The 12874-nt window shown below is 30.2% G+C and overlaps 1 protein-coding gene across 4 annotated transcripts in view; it reads right to left on the minus strand.

Annotated features, from left to right (window-relative positions):
• Nucleotides 1-1504: 1504 nt before the first annotated feature.
• Nucleotides 1505-12874, minus strand: part of LOC142323550 (uncharacterized) — a 316556-nt gene continuing 305186 nt past the window's right edge. Inside the window, exon 24 of one of the 4 annotated variants that reach the window (XM_075363336.1) lies at nucleotides 1505-1775. In XM_075363336.1, the coding sequence (XP_075219451.1) occupies nucleotides 1601-1775 (175 nt within the window). In that variant the 3' untranslated portion in view covers nucleotides 1505-1600. The remainder of the gene's footprint in view (nucleotides 1776-12874) is intronic. The other 3 variants (XM_075363328.1, XM_075363329.1, XM_075363333.1) reach the window with 3 other exon arrangements.

Below are 12874 nucleotides of genomic sequence, written 5' to 3' on the forward strand. Positions count from 1 at the left end.
ATTATCCTTTTTTTGTTTACATAATCAAATTTACAATTGTCTTTAAAAATCAACTGATGAATACCTGCTCTTTTGATGGGCTTATTTTTTTATCTTTACGTTCCTGAAGACAATGGCCAATTTCTCGGATGTAACCTTGGCAATGTTAAAGTAATGGTTTTTTTTTTTTGTAAAAAATATTTTTTACCTTGTTGCTTATATGGAGGGGAATATATTTTGTGTATACTTTTTTGAATTTTCTTTTCTATTATTCCAGAGTAAAGCTGTTTTGCTGTTTTTTCTATTTTTTGTTGACCCTTTTTTTCTATAAGTTTCTAATGTGTTTTCTAACAAAGTTTGAACTCATCTTCATATTTAGTAAAATTTATTTCTTTGAATTAAGCTTCCAGATCAAATCGTATCCAGTTTGTTCTTTAAATTAATACATATTTCTACATAAGAGGCTTGGATTAGACCATTGTTCTGAGTTGAAGATTTCAAAAGATTAGATGATTTACAGCTAATTTAAGCTTTTTATTGGAACTGGCCAACCAAATAACTATTTCTATAAGTGAATTAAAATGTGAAAATATTGTATATTTCACTATTCCCAAATGTCTAATATATCTACAAAAAAATTTGGCAAAATATTTTCACCCCTTCCTAAAAAATTATATTTGAATTTATTTAAAATTATGACTGTATCCTTTTTATTTTTCAATATTTTTGAACAATTTTTTTGTTAATTTTAGTATTACTATTTTAGGACTACTTTTTTTAAATTAATTTTACCCAATTACTCCCCATGGAGTAAGGGAGCCCCTAAGATTAATTTTTGTTTTGCAATTCCAAATTTTCAATGCCTAAAAAACTTATTTTTGTAATGATAAAAATTACAAAAACAAACAAAAAAACACTTTAATAGGGGTCCCCAATCTAAAAAAAAAAAATATTTTGGAATTTCAATTTTATTTTATTTAATAAAATTTGTAAAGCATATTAGTAGTCTTGGTTCAGGGGCCCCTATTTTAGAGAAATTAAAAAAAATTTTTTTTTTTGTATTTTCAACTTGAATTTATTTAATACAATATTTATTTTTAATTAGATTTTATAAGTTGTGTATGATGTCAAATCTAGAACATAAAAATATTTCTGTAGATAAAAGTTTATTTGTCAAATAAGTTATATAATTATGTTAGTAACTGTTTCATAAAATGATTATGTTCCATTAAAAAGGTAAGTAATGTTTCTTAAACATTAAACGGGCAAAATTTTTCAACGTAGTCATAAAGTTTATAAAATGAAATAACTGTTCCATGATTTAACCAGCATAGCTAGGAAAGTAATACCATACTTATGACTATCCAGTTTTAAATTTAAATAAACATTTTTCTGTAAATGATTTTTTAATGTTTTTTTGCCTTCCAATTTATTACAAAAAATAATTTTCTACAGTTACATTAAATATTAAAAATATTTTCGTATTTTAAATATAATAATCACTGAAACATTAACAGAATTTACAATCATTTAAATTCAAAAAAACAAAAAGAAATTTAAATACATTCAATATTGCAAAATAATTCAGATGCAATAATAACAAATACATAATAAATAAGTTTTAAACAGATTTTGTTATATGAACAGCAGTAGTTTTAACAGAACCAAGGACATAGCAACTTCTAGTTTCTCTTAAAGGATTTCTGTTTTCTTGTTCAGATTCATATCTTAATGGATGTTGTAAAAAATAAACTGATGAGCCAATTTCTGTATGGGTCCAACGAGATATTCGAAACCTTTAAAATAAAATTAAAAAAAATGTTGAAAGACCTCCTGCTTATAAAATAAATATATTTAGATAGAAATGAAAAAATTATAAAATCAAAACTTTTCTCTAACTCTCATTGTCATTAGCATATTGCTGTTTATTAATAATTAAGTATAATATGAGTTATGGGGCTGATAATATACTGCAGTTCTTACCACTTGATGGGTCTACAACATGCATCATCTCATGGAGTAACATATTTGAATTGAAAGATGTGAGGTATAATAAAGTGATAATTCAATGAACTGGTAGCTATAGATCATTGAAGTTAAAAGTGCTAATTGTGATTCACTGCTTGCTGTTGGTTTACATTTTTTTAGTAGCTAATGAACCTTACTATTACTATACATAAATCTAATTACTACCATATATAAATTTAATTGCTACATTATATAAATATGGTAAAACTAAATAAAATTATATTTTATTATGTATCTTTTTAGGTCACATAAAAAAATTACATTTTATTACATTATTTTGTTATGCAAAAACCTAGAAATTCTTTTACTAGATTTCATGCTGTTGTCTATGTCGATTGTCATTGTCTATATCTATATTGACTTATAAAAAAAAAATTTATGGTGTAAAATATAAAAACGAGTCTTTTATATAGATCGTGACAAATACGAGTGCATCACTCATATGCCACAAAGTCTAATATGTATGTTAGGTACCATAACTGGAGTTGCTACATGCAAACCTGACACAAGACAAAGACATTCCTAAAAATTATCAAGCCGTTGCTAAGAATAACGAGCATCCCAAGCTGCTGGGGTACAATTCCATTGAAATAAAATATTAGATGCAATCAAGCAAGTGCTAGAAATTTGTATTACTGTATATTACTATCAAATTGAATAGGTTTGGTCATACAGTTTGTTGATATTAAACATACAATTTGTTAATAAAAATCTTCATAAGTTAATATTTATTTTGGAATTTTCAAAATAAATTTGGTACTATATAAAAAAGTTCCAAAAAATGCAACCCTTGTACATCTTTTTTACTGTTCAGGAAGAAAATATTGATTTCACATAACAAACATTAATGAGACTCAATACATTGTTATTTTTTTACTTGTTTACTAATTAGTTAAATTACCTTCTCATCCATTAGTGCTTGACTAAAATGTCTCATCTCTTGCATCTTTTATTTCTTTTTTTTTTGTAAATGTTTCTCTGTGATATCAAGAGTGTGTTTAGAAACAATTTTACACATCTGTCGATCTTTACTAACTTCTTTCAGAGAAAAAAAAATGGAAAATGAGTTTTTGTTTATGATTTGACATTTGGGTTAATAAATTTTGATAATTCAATTAATCAGGACCCAGGAAAAGCCACTTTTTTACTCTTTTATTCCAATCTTTTACACCAGTCTCTTTTATGCCTGTCTTCTAACCAGTTTTTAATTCATTACTAGTGAATTTCTGCAAAAGTCTGTATAGATTCAAATGCCACTTATCTTTTGCTTTATTGTTACAGGTTTCTTTCTCTTATGACTTTACAATACAATATAAAATTTTATTATTTATCTTTATTTATTTTTTTCGACACTTATGGCTATTACTTTACAGTGAATTGTTTTCTTTTCCAGAAATTTCAAACCTTTCTATATTTAAAATTACAAATATATCTATCTGGGCTTGGCTTCATTGTAGAGGAACCAGGTCTAAACATATATTTATATGTAAGTGCTCTGCTAAGTAAGTATCTGCAATACTTAACAGTGGTCCTGAAAGCTAAAAAAAAAGGAAAAAGTGCTCTGCTGCTATTACATCTGTAGAGGTATCAGCTTCATACTAATGTCAGCATTTATCTTCTTTAGCACCTGATTTATGGTTAATTATTCATTTTTTAGGATTGTGAAGAGATATTTTAAGATATTCCAATCTGTAAAATTTTTATTTTTTCAAGACCTTTAGTGCTCCAAAACAACTTACATTTTTCATGAACGTTTATCAAATTCTTCCTCTATTAAAATATGTTATGTCTCCATATCTCTGTTAATAACGGATTCTATGATGCTTGTCTTGATGTATGGCATTTTGGAAAATAGATAACTAAAGCCATACTTTTTATTGTATAAATTTAACTCAACGAGCACTATTAAAAAAAGAACTCGCCACTAGCTAAAATTCTTAATAAAAGATAATATAAATTAATAAAAAATCAAAATCACAAAATAAATAAAAAACAAAATGCAATAAACAAAACAAAAGATGAATTATCTTAGGGTATAAAAACAAATTTTTAGGGAGAATAATTCATAAATTTAAAAAATTCAGATACAATGTTGAGTTTTCAGAACAATAAACAAACAAAATCAGTTATTACTGTACTAATTGCACAATGCTCCACATTGGTCAAAAAGGATGTAGTTTTAAGCAAACATACAGTGATCACTTAAATTACCTCTACAGTGACATTTAGACAATATTTGATAACCACCTAGTAAATACAGTCAAACGTCTATCAACATTGACAACAATATTTTACATATACACAGAAAGGACCACATCTTAACACACTTGAATTATGAAATACAAAACCACATAACTATTATAGTCTAAATGAATGGATACAATTCAAATCGCACAAGTTTCTTGACCACCATCTGGCATTTTCTGATGCCAGAGTGAAATCAGCAGCACCTCAATCGTTGAGGATGATTGAAAATGTTTTGAAGTAACGTTGTACAAATATTTTATTATACAGTTTAGTTCAATATGACATTACAATAGTTTAGATTTCAAATCAATAACAATTTGTGAAAACATTACCAATTAACATTAATTTCACATAGCTAAAAAATAATTATGTTTAGAAATAACAAAAAAATACTCTCTTACCAGCCCATTAAATTTTCAGCTCAATTATGAGGAACTCTTGGAAGTGACCATAATACAACTAATGGTAAAAACGATGTAATTGTGCAAAAAAAAACTTTAAATTTGGTGGTTCAATAACCATTATTAAGAATTTCAATAATATTAACTCATCATTATAATAATTAGCATAAATTTTGAATACCTGAAACATAACAACAAAAAATTTGTATTAAAAAAGAGATCATAAGGAGGAAAGTGAAGATGAAAAGCGTTTTCACTTCTTTAATCAGCCAAATATACTGTTAATATAATGACCACATCATAACAATATATTAGATGATGATCAAATCCCCACAAAGATGACCACCTTAGTGATGAATGTCATTACTCTCAGAGAAAGCTTGCAACTAGTTTAGATTGTATAAAAATGCTTTACATGCATCACAGCTGCATGAAAGTCTAGGCTTGAAAGTGTAAAAAAACAGACTTGTGTACACCCTTCAGTGAGAAACAATGCAGTATGCACATTGTCTTCAATTTGTTCAGGAAATTCAGTCAAAAGTAATAATAGTAATTATTAATTAATATATAAATAAGTGAAACTATTTTGATATCAATTAAACAGTTGTGTGGTCTTTCTGGCATAAAACATGGACAAGTTTAAAGCAATGCTTACTACTGTATGTACGAGTACATTTATTTATATGGGTATTGTTTAATGATGTTAGTATGCTTATATGTAATTATGAGTTATAAATTCAAATCTTTCATCAAATTATATGGGTACTGTTTAGTGATGTTAATATGTTTATATTAAATTATGAATTATCACTGTTATCAAAGTAATATTAAGTTAATGCAAATTTTTCATCAAAAGAAAAATAACAATCTGCTGATCAAGCTGCTAGTAGTTGCTACATATGTAACAGTGGCAGTAATGAAGTGAAGGAAGTGGTGGCCATGTCATTTAATTTTTTTCCTTACTATCATAAAAATGTTAATTGTCAGTAGGCTGTGCTACTATGGTTAGGATGTGCTGGGTATGCTAGGAGTGCTGGCTATGGTTGGCTGAGGAGTGCCAACAGTTGCAAATTCAAATCTGCCACAATGTAATGAAATTATAATCTAATGTAAACTTACATACCTTAATTGACAGAAAAATCAGCATAACATTCACTGCAAAGTAATCTTTTATGGCAATGTATGTTTTTTATACTTTGGATTCTCCTCCTTATAATGCACTTATACTTTAAAATGTATGCTAGTAAGTTAAGTTTTGTTGCACTTATCACATGAATCTTTCAACTGTTTTGATGCTAAAATAGAACATCTTTCTCATGTCAACATGCATAACATTACCATAATCCTGGGAAAAGTATTAGTTCATATGCTGCAACCTAGGTGGCAGGAGTACACTACTGTTGCTGTAGAATTGAATGTGTTAATGTAGGTAGGTGGTATGATGTAACCAACATCACTCCCATTTGTACCAGTGATTGTAAAATGATGTAGTCATACTGCTCTCTCCAGTATACAGTCTCTTGAGTGTATATGAATTAGTTCAAGGAATAATTTTAACTTTTGTCTAGAAGCCAGTCTTGTCTTAGACTGAATTTATATAATTCATATCCATTTCAAAGACTCCAATAACTAAAGCAAGACTTTTAAAGGGGTAGTATTCAAAACTGTCTATACAGGTTTTAATATCCAATTTCTTTGTTGTGGTAATTATAATTAGATAGTTTAATAAACTTTTCAATTCTTTTCTATTTGTAATAGAAAATTTAGCTGCCCCACAATTAATTTAATAAGTTCAAATATTCAGTATAATTTTATATACGTTCTTCATGTATTCTAACCTCTGTCTTAGGAGACATGGCTTTTTATTTACTATTAAAAACCAGTAGTTGGTGTTTTATTACAATTGTGCAAAAACACTGTCTTACACGAAGAGTCACCATTTCTTTAAGCTTCAAAAAAGAAAGAAAAGAAAACTAGAAAGTGTCATAATTGGAACTAGGCAGCAATTTTACAATTTCTATCCAAAGGTACCTATCCATGGAAGAATTGTTCCAAGATAAGGAAAAAAGATAAATAGTGGTAAGGGGATGATAACCCAAAGATGGACTAACTCTGATAGTTTAAAACTTGATATCCTTCCACAGTAACTTATAAAAAATGAACTAATCATGGGCGACACCTCAGGTGTCACCCACAAAGCTGAATTTTATTTTAATATAATGCCATGAAATTCTTTCTTAGTTGATTTATTGTAAAATCCATTTATGCCAAATATTAATTTTCAATATCTTCTTTTTGAATCAGTTTCAAAAGTATTTTTTCCTATTGTACAAAAAAAGTTTCATTATACTTATTGCTTTCTTTAAAAATAATTGCCTACTTATGGCTATACTCTAAATAAATATTTTAAGAATTAGGAATAATTCATTAAATAACAAATAAAATTATTCGGTTCTTGCAATTGTTATTCTGCAAGAAACAAACAGAACAAGCAAGGGAATTTTTTTCTTGCTTAGGCAAGTCTGCATTTAAAATCTTCCTTATGCTGCCAGTACTTTATAATTTAACTTCCTAAACAGCAACATTTCTTCAACTTTGGTATATCATTATTCTTTTACATCAATTTTTAACTTATAATTATTCCTTTGATTTTGACAGTCATTACTTCTAGCTTATTCTCTTATATTTTCAACTTCAACTTTCATTTTATTTCATTATTAACTTTTCAATTTTCTTAATTGCTGAACAAAAGAAAGTAGCTCATTTAGATGAACTTATATTTAAACAATCAATATATATTTTTTTTTAGAAGTAATTACGTTGAATATGTTAACATTAGTTTATATTTTTGGCCAATTTTCTATCTTTTTTTATGCACAAGTATTGCAACATAAGCACAAAATAAAAAAATAAAATTTCATTTAAAATTTTATCTTTATTAAATCTTTAAATAATAAAGAAGATGATATTCTTTATCAAATTAATATAAAACATTATCTTATTATAAAGTAGCTGGCAAGAAAATTCAAGAGTTGAGTTGTAATTTTTCCACAGTTTTACTAACTGAGTTAATGCAGTTAATGCAAAAATTAACTGTAAACAAACATGAAAAAAAACAACTTAGACAGCACTGTAAAAAAATGATTCCTAATATTTATGTAAAGAGGCATAAAGATAATGTTGCAAGCAACCTAATGTATTCACTCCTGTAAATGGCAGCTATTTTTAAGAATAACAAACACCCCAAGACATGATTAATGAAGGAAAAGTTAGGAATGAAGTTATTTCCCACTGTTATCTTCACTGAGCCAAATATGCAGTTATATATTAGTACATCACGGCACTGAAATGTGGGTAATATTCACCCTTAAAAGTGATAGCTTTTATGTGGCAGTATATAGTGACCATCATTACTCTCAGAGAAAAACCTCTGTGCTGCTAATTGTACCTCACGTGGATTACATGCATCACAGATATTAGATAAAAGACTAGGACAGATGGTGTTAAGTAACAAATTGGTGAACCCCCTTTGATTTTTGTTTAAAATATTTTTCATAGTAGACACATTTATCTTCTTAAATGAAAAAAACTTTAAATTCTCATATGAGAATATAAATATATACTAGCGTTTCCCCGTCATGGCTTCATCCACAATATTTTTTTTTTTTTACAGCAAACTATAAATAAGAATTATTTAATTAAGAAATTATTTTTAGATTTTCTTGGAAAAAAGGTTTTTTAGAAAATTTTGAGCAATCATTTTTTGTGGTACTAGAATGAATAAGCTGCTATGTGAACTTACTCCAGATCAAACAACATAAAATTGACCGTGAGAGAAACAGTCCTCTCTTAAGTCAATGCCAGCCAACTTCAACTATTGTCCTTGATACTTATTAATCGTCATTTTTAGCATCCCCATCATGGCTTCATCTGCGCTGTTACTTGCGTTTCCTGTTGTGGTTAGAGTGGATATTTAGCCGGCCTAGGTTCGCTTCACTCGCCCTTCCTGTCTAGTCAAAGGACTCTGCCGCTGGGACCTTGCTGTGTTCACTAAACTCATGCTAGTGAGAATAATAATGATAAATGAAAATTAAAGCCTGTTGACTTAATAAAAAATATTTGTGTATTGTAATTTTTTCAGAGCAACAGTTTGGTCAGTACAATACCACAAACTTTGAGTGGTCAAAGAATGTAGGTTTCATAACAGTCGGCCTCCATCTTAAAAATATTAGTTATAACAGGTCACCCGTACCGCGTACGGATAAAAATTTAGTTTGCACAATTCTTAGTGATACCCAACAAACACAACTAGGAGGTGACAGTACTTAATATAAAAAAATATTTTCAATTACTTTTGCCTTATGTTTCGTAGTGAAATAACCAAAGGCAGGTGCAGCCAGACGCGTTGTACAAACAGTAACAGTGGTTGTGTTGCATGAGCCGCCAAATCTTGCAGTTTCTAGTTTCCACATTTCGTTTTGGTAGGATATATTAGGTCAAAGTTCGGATAGGACAGAAATGGCTTGTAACGGCTAGAAACGGAAGGATTTGACCTGGTGAAGAAAATTTGTGGGGGAAGGAAATATTTCGGATTTTTTGGATTTACAGTCAGGAGATAGTGGAGGCCAGGATCGGTGGAGATCCGGTGTGGTTTTGGTCTGGGACAAACGGGAAGTCAGAAAAATAAGAAAGCGTGATCCCCCCATATACTTGTCTCTGTGAGGACTTTGAATATATTTCGTGTTCGAAACATCGATAAGCCGACTGTCCGTATCACAGCCAAACGGTCTTTGATGAACTTCATAGTAGAATTGTGCGAGCTATTAAGACGACTTGTGTCGATGACCCTTTAGCTAGTATATCCTGCATGCTTTATCGGGTTGAAATTCAACCTCCTTCAATGATCCTACCTCGTCAAGCAGGAGACCATCGTCAGCATAAGACACGATGCAACACCCACTGAGCAACTTCAGCCTCAAAAGTGAATCAAACTCCACTACACGAAATAACTGACCAACATACTGCCCGGCGGACAACCCTTTTACACTATCTCTCCCCAACTCTTGGCTGCCCATGTATTCGGTCAATCAAACAAATACACGACGCCCGTCACCATACCTGCTTAGGTGGGCAACTCAGCAACTCACCAGGTACATTATACACCTGCAAATTATGTTGTGCAAAAAGCGCTTAATTGATTCACCGTCCTCATCGGTGAAGCCGCTATTCCAGAAACGTGACTTCGCGTTCTCATCCGCACAAACAAATCTTTCTGGTTTTATCTTTTGAATTTGATAAAAACAGTATATATTATCCAGAAGGTTATTATTATATATATATATAAATTCAATTACTTCATTAATATATTGACGATTGTGGTAATGAAATTTATTATTAAATGAAAGATAAACCACCAAAACACAATAATTATACATGTTAAACTTACCATATTAATTTCCAAGAATTGATTTTCACAGGATACTGCATCTTCAGTTGGTATTGAATTTTATAATTATATGATATATATAGTTAGTTCTTTTAAAAAATTTCTTATAGAGAGCAATCTAAAATAACAAATTTTTAAAAGTAGTATATATAATGGAATTATAGAATTCAATATCAACTGAAGATGCGGGATTCCATAAAATCAATTCTTGGAAATTAATATGGACAGTATAACTTATTAATTATTGTGTTTTGGTTGTTTATATTTCATATAAAGTTAAAAACATATATATATATATATATATATATATATATATATATATATATATATATATATATATATATACTTTTTTCTAATGTTTGATAATTATCAGTGAAAATCACATATAAACACAACAAAATAGTATGAATCCATGAATTCATCATTAGTTATATAATGTCATATCAGGTAATGCACCCTCATTCAATGTAATAATGTATAGTTGTCATGTTCAACTAAATTAGATTGAATTTAATTCATTTGGTCATGCCAAATGATAGTTTTTACATGCACCTGGCATTCTCCGCCCAGGCCTCAACCCTGCAATGCACACACCTTAATTCTTACACATTCATAAAAAAAAAAAACTAAACCTAAATCCACTTAAAACCACTAGTTCTTGCAAAAAACTTGGAACTCATAAGAGAGGTGTCCACCACACTTCTCATTCCTCACACCATCTCAAGAGATTGGGAGGAACACTGTTGGATTTCCTATTATAACTTCTTCAGTCATCCTATCCTACTTGTGATAAAATATCTAATAAGAGTTACTCACTGTAATTTTCCATTATTTGCCATACTTTTTCTGTAAATTGGGTGTGAACATTTTTTTTCATTAAAATCTGAACATTTATTTCAATTTTATTATTTACAATTACATTTTTATGGTTTATTTTTTATTTTTAAGGATGCGGGTTAAAAAGACGACATCGCAAACTGTACCGCAGGCCTCGTTGTCAATGCGTAAGACGGCGTTAGAATTATTACACCGTCTTCCTATTCGTCCATTGACGGATGTAGAACTGTTACGAGAGCAGAAAGTTAAATTGCCTTACTTTAGAGGAGTTTTCATGCGCGATATTCTGCCGGCTAGAATAAAAAAATCCGAAATAGTAAACTTAGATAAGGTCATTAATCCTGGTACCCTCTGGGTATGTTACATAAAACGGGGGAATAACATCATTTATTTTGTTAGTTACGCAACTTGCGCCCTACTAAAGAATGGGTTAGTTATTTTCGATCAGGTGGAAAGAAGATCTCTATCTAGTATAATTTAGATTGCAGACAGGAATTTGATTCAGTCGTTTGCGTACATTTGTGTTTAGAGTTTTTGATATGTTCTCTTTGAACGGAAAGTCGTCTATACTGACGGCTAAATTCTTTCCACCAATAGAACAAGTGATGCAGCGTGGAAGGTCGGTTTAGCCGATTTCATGTCCTGTAACAACATCTACAAAGTAGAAAAGGGATAAACATGTTCTATTATGGTGGAAATAATGAATATCGCTCACCCCAGGAATGTATGAAATCGAAGATCTGAGCTTAAAACTAAAACATGGGATGAACAATTGCGAGAATGACAAAACAAAGAAAACGTAAATGAGCATGACCGACGAAGGAAAATGGTAAAAAAGACATCGCAGTAGGAAAAAACTACCAAAATGTATACTAAAGATTAAGGTTGACCCTACATCAATGAGATCGCAGCTTTTATGTTCCGAAAAAGTAATTTTATAAAACCCTACTCAATCCGTACCCTTTTGGATTCGATGAGGTGGTTCTGGCTCCATACATGACACACATCCAAGGAACCGGTTAGTATTTCAACTGTAAATGCGATCCGCATAACCCGCAATATCGTTCGTGATTCACACGTAGGTGGGAAAGGTCACATAATTCACGAATTTACTTCAAAATTGTTCAACTCTGTAAGATCAACAGGGTTGTAAACCATATACCGGAAAAACTTATTTCATCTACAACGAAGACTACGTGTTTAGAGACAGAAGAATCTTCTTTCACCGCGGTGAGGACTGATTTCGTTTCTAATCTATTCCCAGGAATACCAGCGGACATAGAAGGGAAGACCCGTTTCAACAACGGGATGCTTTATTTTTTCAAGAACAGAAACTACTACGAGTTTATTGTTTTTCAAAAAAGCGATTGTAATCGGAAAGAAAGACCACGAACTTTTCGAATTAATATGTTACAATAACATCATCCTAAAACAATTCATCGAGTTCATCACCAAATTTTTTTTTGTCTTCAGTCATTTGACTGGTTTGATGCAGCTCTCCAAGATTCCCTTTCTAGAGCTAGTCGTTTCATTTCAGTATACCCTCTACATCCTACATCCCTAACAATTTGTTTTACATATTCCAAACGTGGCCTGCCTACACAATTTTTTCCTTCTACCTGTCCTTCCAATATTAAAGCGACTATTCCAGGATGCCTTAGTATGTGTGAGTTAGTATGTCTTAGTATGAGGCCTATAAGTCTGTCTCTTCTTTTTACTATATTTTTCCAAATGCTTCTTTCTTCATCTATTTGCCGCAATACCTCTTCATTTGTCACTTTATCCACCCATCTGATTTTTAACATTCTCCTATAGCACCACATTTCAAAAGCTTCTAATCTTTTCTTCTCAGATACTCCGATCGTCCAAGTTTCACTTCCATATAAAGCGACACTCCAAATATACACTTTCAAAAATCTTTTCCTGACATTTAAAT

The sequence above is a fragment of the Lycorma delicatula genome, chromosome 4, assembly GCF_047948215.1.
Source record: "Lycorma delicatula isolate Av1 chromosome 4, ASM4794821v1, whole genome shotgun sequence".
NCBI classification, from domain to species: domain Eukaryota; kingdom Metazoa; phylum Arthropoda; class Insecta; order Hemiptera; family Fulgoridae; genus Lycorma; species Lycorma delicatula.